At 33.4% G+C, this 19,995-nt stretch overlaps 1 protein-coding gene across 1 annotated transcript in view; it reads right to left on the bottom strand.

Moving 5' to 3' along the window:
- LOC108725114 (neurotrimin) overlaps nt 1-15,653 on the bottom strand; it is a 138,264-nt gene extending 122,611 nt beyond the window's left edge. Inside the window, exon 1 of the mRNA XM_018451907.1 lies at nt 15,440-15,653. Within this exon, the coding sequence (XP_018307409.1) occupies nt 15,440-15,653 (214 nt within the window). The remainder of the gene's footprint in view (nt 1-15,439) is intronic.
- Nucleotides 15,654-19,995: the final 4,342 nt, after the last annotated feature.

Raw genomic sequence — 19,995 nt, 5'->3', positions numbered from 1 at the left:
TAACAAAAAATATAACACTGACATAATTTGTAAGCAAATTATGGAAGCATATTTTTAAGACAAAATTTATATATTAAATTAACATGTATTTTAATCATTTATCTTTTAAAATTTATTTTTTTTAAATATATATTATTTTTATGTTTTTTTATTTACTTATAAATTACATTATTTTAACACTAAAAAATATTGATTATCAATTTAACATCAAATATTCAAATAACACAATCGTATTATGTTAAATTATAATTATATAACGCGAATATGTTAAAAATTCAACAAAACATCTTAACAAGGACCGATATTACCACAAATACAAAATGTTTTTTGCGTTATATTTTTTGTATACATGTGTACGGATTCAAGTAAATTTGATTAAATTTTACGGTGAAAACTCAATACAAGACATTCATAACAACCAGGAGCAGTCTAATAGAGACATTTCTTTTCTGTTTTCATCAATTGTGTAATATAAATAGATGTTTCACGTCATATCCCGCTGCTTCCGCCCCTACGGAAATTAAGTTCGATTCCACCATGTAGCGTGTGTCAACTATCCGCAGTTTTGTTTATATCGAACTGTCCCAAATATTTACAAACTACGCGCGACATGTATAACCAAATTTTTATTTTATTCGCACGCTCGCACTGTTTGCGAGAGAGCGTGGGTTGCAAAAACAATTTATGTGAATAATAACAACGGCCCTGTAACCCCGGCAAACAAATATAACGCCTGTATCCCGCGTTACAATTATTTCAAAGGTACGTCGTGGTCTCGTCAACGACAATGACGTTAAATGCAAGACGTTTCTAACATAGCCGACGAAGTACAGGATTTAACCGTGGCGTGTTTCATGTTTACAGATGGAGAACATTGTTCGCAATTAAAATGTCTTCAGTCGCTAAATTTTGGCTCATTGAAGCACGCTGTAAATGCATTCGAAAGAGACAATATCGACGAGCGACCCGATCAACGAAGCGCGACAAGAAGAGACGTATTGTTAAACTTTAATTAAAACCAATTTCAAGCGCCACTCAAAGGGGAATGATCTTGCCGTGAAAAAGTAACTGACGTTAAAAAGAAGATCGGAGCTAATTAGTACCTAGCTTGTCGTCAAATTATACACGGTTGTCTTACGAGAATAGTCGAGGGAGAAACGGCTTCTAGGTATGAACTAAGTTGACTATGTAAGGGATCTTGTATAGAAATATATCACATAGATTACAATAAAATATATTCTTGAATAGTTTTTTTTAAGAATACATGACCGTAATTCAGTGATAAATAAATCAATCATTTCAGAAGCCCTCCTAAGTCAATTTTTATTGAAATTGAGATAAAATACTGTAAAAATACACATTCAATAATAAATCATACTTTAGCATACTGAAATTCAATGTTACAAATCTGTTTCTTTTTATGAATTGTATACATTTTTATCAATAAATATCTTTTTTAGACTAGAATCTGTCATTTTATAACATTTTTAGAAGTCTATCATTATATTTACAGAATTTCCTAATTTAAAAACTTTATATTATGTGTACAAAAATGTTTATTTCTTCAGAAATAGCATAAGTAAATTTTTGAAATTGGATTTCTTTTTAGAAATAAGTTTTAAAAATGATATATTCCATTCACTTAACGTACGAGAGGCATATTTTACATTTTTTTAAAATGATTTTTTGTATCACAGTTGTAAAAAATAGAACGTTTTTTTTTAATTCTTCAAAAATTAGATTTTTAATCACTGGGAATTCCGAAATAACCAATAAATAATCCTTCTATTAGAATCTATTCATTTTATGACAGGCTCTTCTTGATGTAGTCGCAAATCTTACCATATTAGCGAATATTCGATATTTGGATATATCCTTTATTTGGATATTCCTGAAACTATATTGCATACGAAAATCTGTAAGAACATAACGTATAGCATTTTCGTATGTGATATTTTTTAAGAGCTGCTGTGTTTTGATCTGCGATACTGAAAGAACAATTTTACCGAAGTACTATCTAAAAATTTAACTATAGATATAAAACTGAAAATAATTTTGTTGGATTGTCAAAATAATTATGTAAAACGTTCAAATTGGTTGCTAGAATGACAAAACTTTTTGGAACATTGCTCATCATGCTTGAGTTTCATACATAATTATTTTGTTAGTCCAAAAAGATTATTTTAAGTATCTGTATCTAACTAAAATTTTAGATATTTCAGCAAAATTGTTCTTTCCGTGTACATGCGATGTATCCGATTGTGTTTGTCGCACCAAGCCGAGCCGAGCCGAGTCGAGGCCGCTCAAATCAGTCGGACAAAGTCTTGCGTAACGAACTGAGCCACGCCGACACAAATAATGGAGGTTTTGTTTGACAAGCGGGGTAATTCGTTTATCTCCTTTTTCCAGCGATCCGTCAGGCGAACCATGCCACCGAGGCCGAGTGCAGGACCCGATCTCGAATCAAGCGGGATTACGCGCATTCGTTTCAGCTGATCGTAAACAGTTATGTGTTAACAACGCGTGTCCATCGTTGTGTGCGTGTACGTTTGCGGAACTGGACCTGTTTGATTGTACAACCAACGACGACAATTTGCAATCGCGACGGGACTTTATCGCGATGTCGGTCAGTTGATCATATGATTCTGTCTCGACGTATACATACATATATCGATTTTTTTCTGCCACTAGTCATCGCGACTTGTCGATATGACATTAATTCTTTTCATTGGTTATGTTCTTGATTACTTAGCAAATTAAGTTGTTCGGTAAACACGGTCAAAACATCTTTAACTTGAATCGCGCTAACTCAAAAACCTCTGCAATTCGAATTTTTGAGCTCATTATTTAAATCCAATTTTACTTTTACAACTTAAATTATTTCAAAATTGACTTCTATAACGCAAAGTTTGAGGAATGGAAACCTCTATAATCCGAGATATATTAGGAAAGAGATTCTGCATCCATATTTCTCATCAGTCCCTTCCCGTTCCATTTTTAATAAACGGCACGATAAAAATATATGATAAATTATATATATAAATATGTATAAATTCAATATGATTTAATTTTTTATAATTTTTTGCAGTACTATATCATCAACGCTTAAGCGTTCTACATAGTTATTTTGATGGACCAATAAAATTATTTTTATATCTGTATTAGCTAAATTTTTAAATATTTTAGCAAAATTGTTTCAGTCTCGACGGAACGTTTTCCGTGTACCCTTTACCTTTTTTTAATTAAAACTAGAAAAAAATAAGAAGTAAGTTAAACTGATAATGGAATTAAAGTTAATCCATATTGATAGAAACTTAACGATTAATCGTCATAATAACTATTCGTCGTGGGGAAAATAATTGTCAAGAATAAAACTGTCGATAGTGACGTAGAAATATTGATTTCAAATAAAGTACAAGTGCTGTCTCGTCATTTCTTCACTAACGTGATACGAACAAACTGTCATTTGATCCAAGTGATAAGCTTATGATCAGTTATGCTGCTTTTGGTTGGATCTCACTATAACAAACAAACGCTCAGGTAATCCCGTTGTCTAGTTGCAACGTACAATGCCTATAATTATCTGTCGTTAGTCATATCATTCGATTAATTCGCGGGATGGTCCCGTGATCGAATTCATCGGCATAATTGAACGGACGCGCGGCCGTTCTCGGTCGTGGTCGAATCGCCGTGCGCCGTCAGGACTGGAAAACAGAAGAGACACAATCCCGGTCGCGGTGTCAACCGCGCGATCAACGTCGGATGTAACGCAATAACTGGCTACAAATCCACCCTTTCGATTTCCTGGTCTAATAGCCCGTTCACAACGCATCCCGTTGTACTATTCTCGACACTCCGCAGAGTGTCGTTTCGCCGGCGTGATTAACGCACGGCTTATTGGTCCCGATCGCGGCTAGATTCGTTCCGATCGGATGAATCAGCTCGGTGACTGACAATCGACGTAGGTACGCAAAATACACGGTAGTGCAGAACATAGAAAAATAATACGAAAGTTGTTCCCCACTGATTAAACTAGATTTTAATTTGAAACGGATTTTCGACTATTTGTCGCTCGCTTCAAATGATCCGGTAAAGAGTAACCCATCGCGTCTGTTCGCCTTCGAGTAAGCTGCAGAAATATTTTACTCGAAACGTTTCGAGAGAGATCGAAAGGCACGCGAGTAACGTCTGGCAGCCCGGCAATCAGATTAACCGTCAGCTAGACGTTCGTCAAACATTTCTGCATGCCGGTGCATGCAAATAAAGAAGTTCGCGCTCGCAATTCCGCGATGTCACGATCTGTGTGTTGGCCATAGCTATAAAACTCATATCAGAGACTATACGCGTTGAAGATTCAAAATTACAAATTAAAGATTAGAATTTAATCAATTAGAATGAAACACGTATTCTAAAAAATAGCGGTGTGTGACATTTCACCACATCTATATGGTTAAATAATTTGGCGTGAATTTTAACACCAAGATATAGTGAGTCTTTCACAAGACAAACGCTGTGTCAAATTTTAATGCGGCATTGTTTGTTTTCGCACCGTGCAGTGTGACTGCGCGCTACATGTCACTTCAAAGAACTAATCGCTACAGCGTTTGAGGTTACATTAGTTCGTGTCTTTTGTCTGACGTTCGCACCGAACCGCTCAGACATCTTTAACGTCGAAAAAATACGGAAAATGCTAGGAAAGTGTGTGAATTTTCGTCATCCTCAGCATTTTCGTGTCAAGCAAATGGTATTCTTGATAATCAGTGTGTTCGCAGTGCAGTGTCGAAAAAGCGTTGGACATAATCGATTATAATAATGCTTAAGGTTAAATATTGTACCTTAACGTGAAAAAAATTTATTTTCTGTGTGGAAATTAATACCGTTTTCTGTGTGGAAATTAATACCGTTTTCTGTGTGGAAATTCATACCACAACAATGCGAATTATTTACACCGAACAAACGATGTTGATTTTACACCAACATGATGAGAATTATATAGACCCATATTGGTGTCAAATTCCACACCATCGGTGTTAAAATGACATCGACATTTTTTAGAGTGCGGATAAAAATTTAAAATTATCTGATTAGTTAATTAAATTCTAATTTTTAATTTGCAATCCTTAATATCCAATGCGTACCTACATAACAATTTGACGTCTTTAAACGTCCGAATTAAATAAGTATGAAAAATCTCGTTTATGTCACTGTGTACCGAACGTAAGATCTAAAATATAAATAAATATAAAAATATAATCAGTCATTGTGTTAAAACTTGGGAATACTCGGATAGTATTTTTAATCATCCTTTTCGGATGTCCATAGCACATCGAATTGTTGCATGGCGTGGGTAGCCTCATACAGGCTTAACACACGGCCTTACACATTTCGAATGTTGCCTCATTTGTTGTTTTCGACGTTTGCTGATTGACGCACGGTTCGAGATTGGCTCGTCTATTCCTCGCGCGGCATCATCCCGGTTTTCCAATTTTGAATTATAGCAAGTGCGATTTACGAACATCGACTCGAAACAAGCGCAACAATGAATTGGTAGTCGCAGGAGTGGTGCGACCACCGCTGCGCAACTACGGTTGGACATGGATCACGGGGCACAAAAATTGCGAATGGTGCGGCATAAAACGTGCGTTCCCGCTGATGGGCTCTGTGCCCGAATGCGTGACGTATGATCTCCATTTGCCCTGAACGTCCACGTACCTATATAGTGCAAAGCAATTCCGAGTTTTCGATAATTCTGGTTTAAAGATCCCTCTATATTCCAGGGTTTTTCAACCAATTTGCCGCAGCATACTGTGATGTGTAACAGTAAAAGATCTTCAAATGTGCCGCGAATAATTTAAAAAAGGTAAAAAGAACGAAAAATTTTACATTAAAAAAATTAATTGAATTAACATAAAATACACGTACAGAGTATGTTTCTGAATTAAATCATCAAATTTAAAATATGAATTTAAGATCTCAAAACATTTCCTCTGGTAGTTTGTTCACAAAAGCTTCGTTTAAGAGATACACAGTTGCAAAAAATGTTGAGTTTAACATAAATCGCATGTCTCAAATAGTCCACTCAAGTTTTTGAATTAATTTTATACAAGATGAATATGTTAGAAGGTAACACAAATATTATGTAAGAGAATAAATACAAAGAAAGATAATATCGGCATAGTTTGTAAACAAATTGTGGGAACATTTTTTTTCAAAAAATTAACATTTATGATATGTTAACACATATTTTATTCATTTGTCTTAGAATTTACGTTTTAAAACACATTTTTATGTTACTTGTTCACTTATTCATAAATTGTCATTTTAACACTGAGAAACATTGAATATCAATTTCACAAAAAATCTTTAAATAACATAATCACATTATGTTAACTTAACACTCGATCATGTTAAAAAATTCAACATAAACTGTTAACACAAACGTGAATGGACCATTTCCAACACAAATACACAAATTTTTTTAATGTGTATTGACTTCTTAAATTACAGAACTAAATGTTTTGATTGCGTATGAAAATATTTGATTATAATAACAAAAAATTCTGTTCGTACTTCCATCAAAATTTAACCAAACATACACAGAGAGAAAAATGTTTGGTATTTGTAACTATAATTATATATTACTATAATTATGATTATTACTGCTATAATAATAATAACAGTAACTATATATATAGTTCCAGCAACAAATGTATATAATTGGCAACCTAAAATGACTATAATTATAGTTGTTGTAACTATAAAATAGTTTAAATTACCATAAAAATGGTTCAAGTGACTATAATTTTATAGTTATATTTTGGGACAACCATAAAAAATATGGTTGTCCCAAAATATGAACCATTTTTATGGTAATTTCAACTATTTTATGGTTACAACAACTATAATTATAGTCATCTTAGGTTGCCAATTATATACATTTGTTGCTGGAACTATATATATAGTTACTGTTATTATTATTATTATAGCAGTAATAATCATAATTATAGTAATATATAATTATAGTTACAAATACCAAACATTTTTCTCTCTGTGTATCTTGTCAATTCAGTCATGATTATATTTTCCGTGTTGAAATAAATAAAACAAGCGAGGCGCGAAAAAATGTTTTAAAAATTGTGAAAATTGTTTAAATTATATATAGTGCTTACTCTCATTTTAATTAAAACAATATTATCATTGCAATAAAATCACTTTTAAAACGATAAATAAAATCTAAAAATTTATTTTACAAAAAAGCTTTATTTTTATTTCTAAATGTCGTGTATCTGATAAAGATTTATGCTGAACTCCGAAGCGTGTCCACCCCACGAAATGTCGCAAGAAATTTAGCTCATTATTTAATGTAAATTCCGTAAATTAAAAAAGGTTGAAAAACGCTGAGCTATTCAAAAGCCAATGTGCAAAAAGAATGCAAAATTATTTTTGCACTTGATATACAAGTTTCATTTAAGATCAATAGCCAAAATCTGAATGTTCTTTCGTGTATTCGACCAGTCTCAAGAATTTGTAGAATAGTAGCACATATTTCAGTATATTACGATATTCTGATACTTATCTAGGTCACTCTAATTTTGCGAAACAGCGTGCCGCGGAAATAGACGATGAACAAGTATGAAATGGGTTTGACGTCACGAGAGATATCCGCGCAGAGTCGTACGTGGTGTGATAATGCTATGAAGATGAGAGTGCGCGCGCGTTTCTCGAATTATGATGTACCCACGAGGATTATCTGATCAAAATCGAGTCACATGACATAGCAAAGACAAACTAGTGCTACTATATATATATATTATGTAATGCTCATTTTAAAAACGTAAATGTTTATAAGAAAGTAATTTAACTACAAAATAGGCTGCGAATTATTCGGACTAATAAACTTGGGTTTTCTATTGCGATTGTCCAATGCAATGTGTTCCCTCTTATTGATGATACAACTAATATCAGATGCACTATGTAGCATTTTAGAGTGGCCTAAATTTTGCGCGGGCACAATTCGCAAGAACGCATACAGAACGAATACGTAAACAACAATAGCATCACGAATGCCATCGAAACGGAACGCAGGGCGGAAGATAGTGCGCTGAGTGGAGATCGTGGAAAGAAGCGGAGCGTGCAACTCGAGAGGTGCGTAACTAGATGTGCAGCCAGTTGCATTCCTATTTACTACGCCGTATTGTATGCGTCTCCAATTATCGATGATGGATTACACTGTTGCGATATATTAAAAAGTAATTATTAAAATAATTGTCAAAATTAAATTAAATTGTGTTTCTGATATTTAATTCGTCTGCCGCGGCCAGTTGCTCGGTGGATCTTAACAAGCTGCACGAATTTTAAAGAAAACCTCGTGTAATGAAAGTTACTTGATAAAGATAAAGGAGCTAAATTATTGAAAAGGAATACCGGAAACATTCATCTTGTAAGGACTTCTTCGCCAGAGAGCAGAGAAAGTTTTCTCGTTATCGAAATAATCACTAACAAGAAAAAGTATGTATTTTTCCATTTATATTATTAGAACAATGTAGAAATAGCGTATAATTATTTAAAATAAAAATTGTTTTAAGCACATGTGTGTATGTGCCATGCATGCGCGCGCATCCGTGTGTGTGTATATCGTATGTAACATACCTATGTATGTACAGAATGATTCTAATAACTGGATTAAAAAACAATAAGATCTTTCCTAATTCAAATTAGAAAAAAATAATAAAGAAAGGCTTTTATTACTTAAACTAATCAATCATTCCATAATTACGTATATTTTTCTAATAGTGCAGCTATATAATCGCACTTTTCTTATGGAATCATATATTTTTAAATATAAATCGATTATTCTCATTATTCTGCGTATAAAAGTATAAGATAAAAAATCAATATTTTATTAGATATTACATATTTTTCGGCTAAACATGATCGATGTCGATAATAATATAGACTTTTTAACTCAATTCTTACATTATCGTTCTGTCTCACTTAAACGTGTCACATCTGTCCTTATCTAACATATTACAGCGCCATCTCTTGCAAGATCGAACATCTATCAAAGACACAATTATTGCTCTGTTTACTATTCTAAATCTTTGCTAAGCATACGCATTCACGTGAAATACGTTTAAGCTAATATATTTTTTCTAGGCTTTCAATATTAATTTTACAAAATCAGTATTGTTTTTACTCAAGTAATTCAAAGTCCGCTGAATACTTATACTATTCATATAACGAAACTTTCATATCAAGGAAATTTTAATCGCAGGTGACAGCTATACAATCTAAAAGTAAGTGAATTTTTTAATTTTTCTTTAATTTTCTTGTAAAATCGATATACCCGGATTTTCTATTTATGCATATTTTAATTCTATAAAAAAAATTTTGCAATCCGTAAAATCAATTTGATTATACTGTAATTCGTGGTAATTGACATCGCTCGAGCATTCCCTTAAATGCAATACCTGCATGACATGAAACATGTACCTCATATCATAACACTTGTAATACATGTACAAGATTAGAATTATTACACTTCGTACATATATTTATAATTCACATTCCTTAATAAAACTTTGTAAGCACATCTTGTAAGTTATTGTATTATCTTACGTCATATTTCTAAGCATTATTTGTAAATTCTTTAGAACCACACATCCCATTTATAAGTAACCGTATGAATACCCTATCTCTCTGATATACGACAAAAATGTAAGTTTTAAAAAGTTTTTTTTATATGAAAAATAAGTATTTTGGATTCCTAATATTTTTTTCATACTAGATAGTACAAAGTTTTTATAGTATGATTTATTTAAAATATGAAGTATTATAGTTTCATAGTTTATTTACCGTAAACATAGTAAATAATACCTGATAAATTAAATATTTTTAGGTGTGGTGTATATAGCGGAGTTATACATACCCCATAGATAATTAATATTAATTCTCGTAAAAATTCATAGAAAATGTATTTTTCATTTTTCGTGTTCTGATAACCGCAAAATTGTAAATTATTTTATCAAAATTTATATACTTTATACGTATGCATATATTTCAATTTCATTTAATATACAGCGGACGCTCAACAACAATAAATATAATCACTGTTAGTAACGAATGAATTAAAATATGCAGAAATTTATAATATCATTTTTGTGTCCCTTCGTATTTTTTTTTTGCATAAGACAAGTACTTCGTTGGCTACACTCTAGTCCCAGCTCTAATATATACATATACATGTATAAATTTATTATATCGTCATTTTATAAATCCATTAATCCATATATATATATATATATACAGAATTGCTTTAAGAAAATATGTTGTCAAAATGGATAATTTTTAAGTTTTTTATTACGATTTTACTAAATTTCATAAAACAAGCTTACGATGCTATAAATAAATTTGGAAATTAAATTATGCAAACAAAGAACAGTGCATATTTAATAATAAATAATTTAACATCAATCTATTGTAAACACGCCTCGTATAAATTCAAAAGTAAAAACGATTGTATATACATTTTTCGAAAAATTATTTGAAAATAATTTGTATGCATCATTGGTTTAAGTATTCTCAACGATAATAATAGAAGTAAAAAAATTCAATTTTGACATATGGTAAATCAAATAATTTATTTTTGTTTATAAAGATGTAAATATAAAGTTTACATTCCTCAACATATTTTCTCCATTTTCATCTCGTTGCAAGTAGCAGATACAAAATCTTTATAATTAACGTTTTGTGGCCAAGATATTTCTGTTTATACTACTTGTCACTTATAACTTTCTCTTGTATTTAATGTAAAATTATATTTAACAGTTATCTATTCATACGTATCTATATATACATATGTACAATGGTATACATACAATTAATATTAATTGAGATATCTGGATCAGTAAAACCGTTTGTAAAATTGTAATCGATAAACTCTATGTACCAGTCACACACACACAAATACACATTCAAATGTGTTCTATAATTTCCTCTTATTAACTTGTGTTTTAATTATCATCGCTATTTTATTCGTTTCACTTCGGATAATATTGCTGCGTGCAATGTTAAATGCATTTTTCGATGTGACACACATGTGTTCGCGCGAAATGGCTATGCACGTGGAGTCTGGTTGGATAGGATGGCACATCGTAATTTATTAACCGGCGTGCAAAACAGCCTTTAGTTCGTAATAATTGCACGTTACGAAACGCTGATGCGTGGGCTGACGTTGCGTAATGCATGCCACGCGTGTACTTTCGCTGGAATGCACACAGGCGCGCACGGGTTTCGTATGATGTTCATTAAAATCTATCTCAGCGGGACATTGCGAACTATTTGTTGACGATTTGCAAAAGTGGAAAACGGAGAATTTCATACAGAAAGAAAGAGAGAGAGAGAGAGAGAGAGAGAGAGAGAGAGGAGGGGGAGATGGAAAGCGAAAACGAGACAGCATGATGGGCAAAATGAAACCTCATTTGGCTTTTATTGTATTGTACCGAATAGAGATGCAGGCATTAAGGCGAACATACATTCTTTTTTATTACACAATTTCGTTCATCGCTTGTAGCTCGATGCGATAACATTTAAATTAATCTGTCGGCGGATAATAGCCAATGTAATTAGGGAGGGATATCGCGTTTCGACGCTGCAATTAAGTCACGCGGAATAGATGTAGTGGTAATTTTACAGTTTTATGAATTGTGCATAATTCGCCACTGTGCCGTATGGTTAATTGTCCGCATTAAATTTCGTTGCCCCACCCCAAAACGAGTGGAAAGATCGGCGAGCGTCACGCGGGTCATTTACGCGCCGGCGACTTTAATTGACACTTCTTCCTCCGTAGACAAGATCGCGTGTGGTGGAAGGGCGGGGATGGGATCTCGGCCGAACGTTCTTTTTCCACGCTCGCAGTTAAAATTTCTTTGCGGGGGATTTATGGAGCGCGACCACTTTCGCGTCCCGGCATTATCTATATAGCCGGCGAGAGAGCCGCGCTCGTGTGCCCCGTTGATTTAAATCTCTCCATTCGACCGTTGCGCCGTACTTCATATGCATTCAAAACGCGTTACGCGACGTGCACCCTTCCCCGCTTACCGCCACCCCCTTTTATGCCCGACTGCGAACTGCACGCGAACTGTATCCGTGTCGATTCCGGCGCATACCATTACCGCGGGAAAAAAATATTTAATGTTTGACAAAAACTGGACGACCATCGGGTGTGCCCGATTTGTTATCGGCGCCGACCCTCTCCCCCGGACTAGAGACTTTCTCCGCCCTCTCGGCTTCTCGCCACTCGGCTTTTTTTTTTTTTGTTAGTGCGCTTAGGTCCGCGCCGGTAAGCGTTTTCGGCACGTTTCTGCTATGCACGCGCAGGTCTTTCGCTGAAAAATGTTTCTTTTTTTTTTTCGACGACCCAGTACCACCGCGTCACGTCCGCCACGGAGCGAGCTCACGCAAACGATCGGCGGAAATAACGCTAATTATTTTCGACGAGATAGTTTGACAGCGGCGTTTATTTAACGGAATATTCAGACGTTAACAGTCGATTTTCTTTTTGTTCCGTGCATTCCGTGAAATTAATCAAGTCAACTGCGCCCACAGCACGGTATCTATCTCCCGCTGACAATGTTGACTATCACAACAACGGTAAATTTTAGCATGATGTTGCACTTTATTGGAGGCTAATGCACAGAGGGTAGTAACAAATTCCAACTACCACGCTTATATGGCTAGTTCGCTGTAAAACGATGCAAGATTGCTTTAGGAGATACGAGCGCGAAACGATGCTAGTTAATGGCTGCCAGCCACCTTAGGATTGATTCACAGTTACTGACCTGATGCCCTGCTGAGCATCAAGGATACACACGCAACCTTGCCAAAGTTGAAGCTAACGCTACGTCAAATATTCAATTCGTCCAGCAGTAAAAATTAAATATTGGTGAGGAAACTTAATATTTCGCGTTTCCAAGCGTTCCCACGCGCATCGTAAAATATAACATATCCTCATTAAACTATTCCGATAATTATTTCAGCACATCTCCAAAAGAGTGTACTAAATGAGTAACCTATATATGCAAAAGCAGCTAAAAATATAAAAAAATAAAATACTGAACCACTGGATTTTTTATAGCTTTTTGGTTACAAAAATTGAACGTTTTAGCACTATAAAAGTACTATGCGATTATTGTTGATCGCATTTCTATTTTATAAATTAATATTATATTTATTATGTAAAAGACAAGATTGTAAAATTTTTTGACTAATCAATAATTATATCTTTTGAATTATTTATTCTCATTATTAGTTTCTCATCACTTACTTTTTTCGTAGTAATTTATTTGCTTACTCTTTTTAGTGAATAAGAAATGTGCTTTGTGTTCAAAAAAAGTACTCATGTGTTAAAAATATGCCTAAACAGTTTTATAAACTTGATAAAATGTAAGAAAAAAAATATGTCTAATAGAAAAAGAAATTAAATTGTCTCCGTTGTAAAGAGAATTCTCTCTATTGTTGTAACGAGAAAAATACAAAGGAAGTTAAATCCTCAAATCCCTATTGCTTCAAATGCAGTTATATCCATCAATCATATTTAATAAAAATGACATTTTGTTACAAAATCAGCTAAAATCTAATTTTCTCCAGTGGCGAATCAGTGAATGTTATTTTAATATATAAAAATTGTATTTTTCATACCATTTTATACACGTTTTGTTAACTAAAACAATGAATTTCTCTTAATTTTTCTTAACTAAAAAAATTTTTGATTGATAGCTCAAATAAAAAAAATTATACAAATTTCTTTGTTCATGTCAAAAAATAATTTCAAGTGGACTTATGCCAATGGACTTTTCAAATTTACATTTATCGCCCGCTGAATAGTTAAATAATTCCCTAAGATTCCAGGCGTTAAATGAGAAAGCTGTAATGAATCAACGTAACGAGAGTTATCTCGATGACGGTAACTTATCCCGTAAGGAACGGCGAACGGCTTTGTATTAATAGCGACGTGGAGCATCCTGATCTACGACACCACTCATCACTTGCTCAGTATTCGCCTAATAAATTTACCTCTGCCTCTAGTTAAAAACTGCGTTCCGCTTCGCAGAGAAAAGAATCCTACCTCGTGTTTCTAATAAAAATAAAATGTTACAGTACGTGAATCCGCTGTAACACGCAATCCGAGATTCGCGGGAGAAAGGCAAACGGAAGAGAGAGAGAGAGAAAACAATTTTTTCCGTATACGAAAAGATCGATAAGACTTGGATTGCACGTACACTTACACGAGAAACATTCGGAGCGTATTTCCAGCGTTGACCATTGGGAAGTTTACTTTTTGCATGAAAACAAAGATCTCAGGAGTCCGGGAAATTCCACGGGGAGAATATCCTAAGTGATGGAGTGACCGGCTACTCCGGGTTTAGCAAATACGACACGCGAATTATCCAGTTGGTGGCCTTTTACCGAGGGAAAATCTATCATTATCCTTCAATAACCACGGTCACCTGTGCTAATTTAATTAATTAAACAAGCACCGCTAATTCTACACTATTATATGAAGGATAATGATGAGTTACATAGTTTCCGCCTTGCTGATCGAAAAAGAATCTATGTGCGATAAGTATTGACACTCGATAAACAAATCTCATAGCACGGAACAGTTTGTTATCACTAGGATTAGGAACATTACTTTATAGAAATAACCGTTATTTAGAAAATAATGATTCGTTATACTTCTTTTTAATATTAAAGTACATGGAAACGTTTCGCTGAGATATCTAAAAATTTAGCTAGATACGTATGTAAAAATAATTTCGTTGGACCATCAAAATAATTATATAAAACGCTTAAACTAGGAAGTTATTAAAATGTTAAAACTTTTTGCAGCGTTGTCATTAACATTCAAGCAAAATATGTAAGATATTACATTAAAGAATTGTATTATTTAATTAATCAATATTAAATACATGTATATATCTATATAATACGTATATGTACAATACTAAAATTTATAATTTTAAATTAGTCTCTATATATATATATAATTCTCAATATATATTAAAATTGTCTTATAAATCTTCCAATTCTTTATATTAAAGTTTTAATATACTTATCTTTAAAAGTTTAAACTGTGATATTCATAAAGGCAAGTTTTATTTAAAATTTTCATTACGTTGTTATTAAGAGTGCATTTCAATATATTCATTGCTGGTACTGAAAATTTATTTTCATTATTAGATCACGTTACATATATACTTATATATATACATATATATATTATATAAGGTTGTCAAATATCTCCCTTCCGCTTTATTGCTCTTTAAAAAGTGTTACAGTGATCGGATTTAGTTCAAATATGCGCCGTTTTGTTCGATAATCTGTTTCCATCTAGACGGCAACTTCATAATACCCCCCTCGTAGAAGCCCCCCTCCTTACTTGCGAAGAACTCGGACAGCCACTTTTCACAATCCTGTATTGAGTTCAACTTTACACCACCAAGGGCGTTCGCCATGGACAAGAACAGGTGGTAATCACTTGGCGCTATGTCCGGGCTATATGGTGGATGCGATAAAACCTCCCATCCGAGCTCCCGTAGCTTCTGACGAGTCATCAACGAAATAGCGCGAATTTCGGCGTTAGTGAACTCCATGTTTACACGTCTATAACTGTTGAACGCAATATCCAAACTAATCATGCATAGCGTCGTTTTGTAGGTTATGTCAAGACCTTTGAAATGGTGTATAGTATTGCCAGATACGACCTCTGTAGCGCTTTGTACATAGCCGCGAAATTCAAAAGACAAAAAAGCGGAAGGGAGATATTTGACAACCTAATATATATATATATACTCTAGACTTTTAATATTGGTAGTGACGAATGCAGTCTAAAGATAAAAAGTGCAAAATATTTTTTAATATTTAAATTTGTATTTAGAATATTTTTATTCCACCCAAAATAATACGATCTATTGAAAGGACATAAAATTAATAGAGAACACACACACGCGCGCGCGCGCGCGCTCACACGCACACACGCACGCATGCACACACTGAAGTAACGATAAAAGTAACGGCTGAATCCATTACCGTTATAGACAGAAAAAATAACGACCATTAATGGAAAAAATTACACAGGATAGGATAATTATACAGAAAAAATAATTTCGCAATATCTAAAATAAAAATTTTTTAATATCTAAAATTATTGAGCTAAAAACAAATCTAAAAATAATTTTGTTACACGATGAAAATAATTATATTATGCAGGATGCTTTATCTAGGTGTTAGAATGTTCAAACTTTTTGCAGAATTGTTTATCATACTTGAACGTGTTGTATAATTATTTGGTTGATACAATAAAATTATTTTCAGACTTGTATCTAAAGAAATTTTTAGATTAGGACTTCAGCCAAATCATTCTTTCTGCAAATATAGTTTTGGCCGTAAGTATAAAACACTGCGATCTATTCATTAGTTCAACATAGTTCTATCTATAATGATAATAAGAACCAAAAAAGAAGCAACAAAATGTTAAAATTTTTATAAAAATAAATATTACTTTTCAATAAAACTGGTTTTAATTTACTTTTCATGTAAGCATTTACATCAATTTTTAAGGGTGCTTATGGCCAAGTCTGTATATCTAATATTAAATACAGTTATAAAATTTAATAATATAATTGCACACAATACTTTCATATTATCATGTAAAAGTTGGTATTGCAAGTGTATATTTTCTTAAGTTTCAATTTTCACATTAATTCACTCCTCTAATTGCATCATGGTGTTGTACGACTTACTAAAATCAAATAAAAGCACATAATAATAGTTAAAGTTTACTGTTACTTATAAAAAATGTTGATTATCGCGTTCTGCTTTTATAAATAAATTCCGCGAGAGTGGCTGAAACTTGGCCACGAGAAACTTGGCGGTTGGCAATAAGTCTAGAATATAATTACCTTCTATGTTTGTGTGTTTTATATAAAGTGTCGCAAACTTTCCTGCCGCGTAAAGGTATCGTGTTGCCAATTATACCAGGTTTACGCAATTATTAAGGCCCGCCATTACGTCCAACATGCAAAAAGAAACGCGCGAGTCGAGCAGTTTATTCGCCTCTACGACGTCGTCGCGGTAATTCTATAAATCACTTGGTAAAATCCCATCGCGTTCGTGCATGCATCGTAAATTACGAGAAAAAAATATCAGCTAATAAGTGTAATAAAGTGATATTATTATATAGTAATAGATATCGTGCTTCTGATCTATAATTAAGTCATTGCATTAAATCTCATTAACATCGATTAATTACTATAATATACTAACTATATTAATTCCCGAAGTAGACATAGCATTGTCTTTAACTCAATGAAGTGAGACATCTTCTTGCGTTGAATTAATCAGTGAACCATAATCCTCGTCAAATATCCAATTAGGAAGGTATATAGTTTAGAGATCGGTTTGAGACAGACACAACTAACAACATCGATTTTCTTTCCGCATAGAGAATGTGCATTTCTCATAAAAGTATAATATGACACATACTATACAAACACAGATGCTTAAGAGCAATGCGTGATAAAGTAAATAATTAGGCAATATTAAAGTTAATTAATGCAGCCGGCATTTCATGCGGTAGCAAAAAAGCAAGAGGATTAAATTTACGCTTCCGGAATCTATAAACGTGCCAAGGATTACGGGATGTGTGGGAAAATACAATAAAAAGTACGAATACATTCGCATAAAATTCAGGAACTAAAGACACCGCGATAGAACAGTTCGACTAACCGCGTGTACGTAGGTCGGCTTTAATTCACATTTGGCTTTCATTACAATATTCACAGTGCGGGTAAGAAATTAATAATTCGCTACATCGCTTTTAAAATTTTCATAGAGCGCACTCCGCGTGGATTCGTTGGGACGAACAATTCCAATAGCGATTCCAGTTCGCAATTAATTCGAAAGTTATTAACATTTTAATCTGTCCAGTGGATTCTAACCAGGAAATTGCCGACATATAAGACACAAATGTAAAACATTCTTACTTCTTAACTCCTAAATGTTTACAGAACAGTATAAGTATTAAAAAAAAGTTAGCGAATGTGGAACAACAGCTGCGTGTATCGAGCGACTGTACATACACTATAATATCGACTTTTCCCATTTATGCACATTATGATTGCAATTCGAATATCAGATGATAACTTTTCGATTAGATCGATTATCGTTGTGATGTATACAGATTTCATCGTTTTCATCTAAACATCACTAAAATTGTATTATTTGCATTAGAGTCTATTGCAAACATCACTAAAATTATATCATTTGCATTAGAGATCTATAACGCTATGTTATTATAACTATGTTTTTTATCAAATATTAATATTCGCACTATATTAATTATTACATTAATGAATTCAAAATATCATACAAACCATTTGTAATTACGTGCATTGGTTGAAATACATTATTCCTCGGCATACGAAACTCCAGAACAGAAAGTCCGATATAAATAGTATTGGTAAACTTGACGATAAAATAAAATGCAGGCATATCGAGCGAGACACAATGTGAACAACCGGCGCAATGTCGCGACTGAAATAATTCTCGATTGCCGCGAGCGGCAGGGATTAAATTTCTTTTTCGTTCCATTTTGTTCGGCCGAGTCGTTAAATCGGTTTGTACGGGGTGTAGCGTACCGCGAGCCCGAAATACACATCTTCATGCATGCTGATGACTACAAAGCGCGTAGGAAGATTAACGACCCGGTGACGGAAGGAGTTCGATAAATCATCCCAGTGACCCTGCCGTTGCCCGCCTGAGGTTTAGCTTTATTGTTAACTGGCGAACTTACGGCCCAGTCGTAATATAACTTGAGAACGGTGGACAATAAAGACATCGGGAACGAACGATCTGAAATGCAGAAACTTATTTTCCGCGTCGCGCTCGCGCCTGCAGGCCTCCGTTCATTCTTAATTCGCCGACCGCGACCGCGCGTTATAATCCGCGAAGAAGATCGCGAGCCGCGGATAAGCGAGATTTGGAAAGCACTGGCGTTCTTATAGTTTAACAAAGTAACTTTCCCGTATCTCAGTATAACGTCTTATCGCTCGGACGCCAACAGCGGAATTTGTGAAATTCCGAGGAGATATATCAGTTGAATAAAATAAAAAGATATCATTATACCTTTAATATATTAATCACGCTGTTGGAGTTCGAGCGATAAGATGTTACGTTGAAATAAGATATTTTGTTATACTATAAAAATTATACTATATAACATAATTATGAACTTTTTATAAATCTGCTAATTAGGTAATGAATTAGGGGGGGGGGTATTTATATTTATACCTTTATACTTATATACTCAATTTAATAAAATCATAATTATAATATAATTATACTTTATTTTATTAGATTCATATATACATTGATATAAGATAATAAATATATATAATGGCATCATCTCATTATTTAGATTTATAACAAGTGCGTAATTATGAAAAGGATCGTTTTCAATATTTAAGCTTATTAAAATCTGACATTACAGCTAGGATTCTTAACTTTCCTATACGGATAATATTTACGAACGACGCAATTAAATATACATGGATTTGAACCAATAGAAATCAGAATAAATGATCAAATTAAAGATATGAATTAGTCAAAAGTAACATTATATAATATTCTAATCCGAGTACGCATTGTTAATTTCTGGTTTACGTATTAAATTATTAATAACGTTATTCGAATAATTATTACTATTAATATAAACTGGATAGTATTATGCAATGCACTGAAAATATTTTGCAGATTTATCGATTGGGAGAGCAGAACAGTAATATCCGTTGTTAAAATTTCAATGCAATTAATCATAATTAATCGATATAAGCGACGATACAAGTAACAATGCATATTTTACATCTGAAAATATCCCTCTTGCATTGTAGCTAATCATTTCGTGCGTACTCATTCGCTCTCTCTCTCTCTCTCTCT

This window comes from Mycetomoellerius zeteki, unplaced genomic scaffold (genome assembly GCF_001594055.1).
Source record: "Mycetomoellerius zeteki isolate Tzet28-1 unplaced genomic scaffold, Tzet1.0 scaffold327, whole genome shotgun sequence".
In the NCBI taxonomy this organism is placed as follows: domain Eukaryota; kingdom Metazoa; phylum Arthropoda; class Insecta; order Hymenoptera; family Formicidae; genus Mycetomoellerius; species Mycetomoellerius zeteki.
This window is presented reverse-complemented; position numbering and strand designations above follow the sequence as displayed.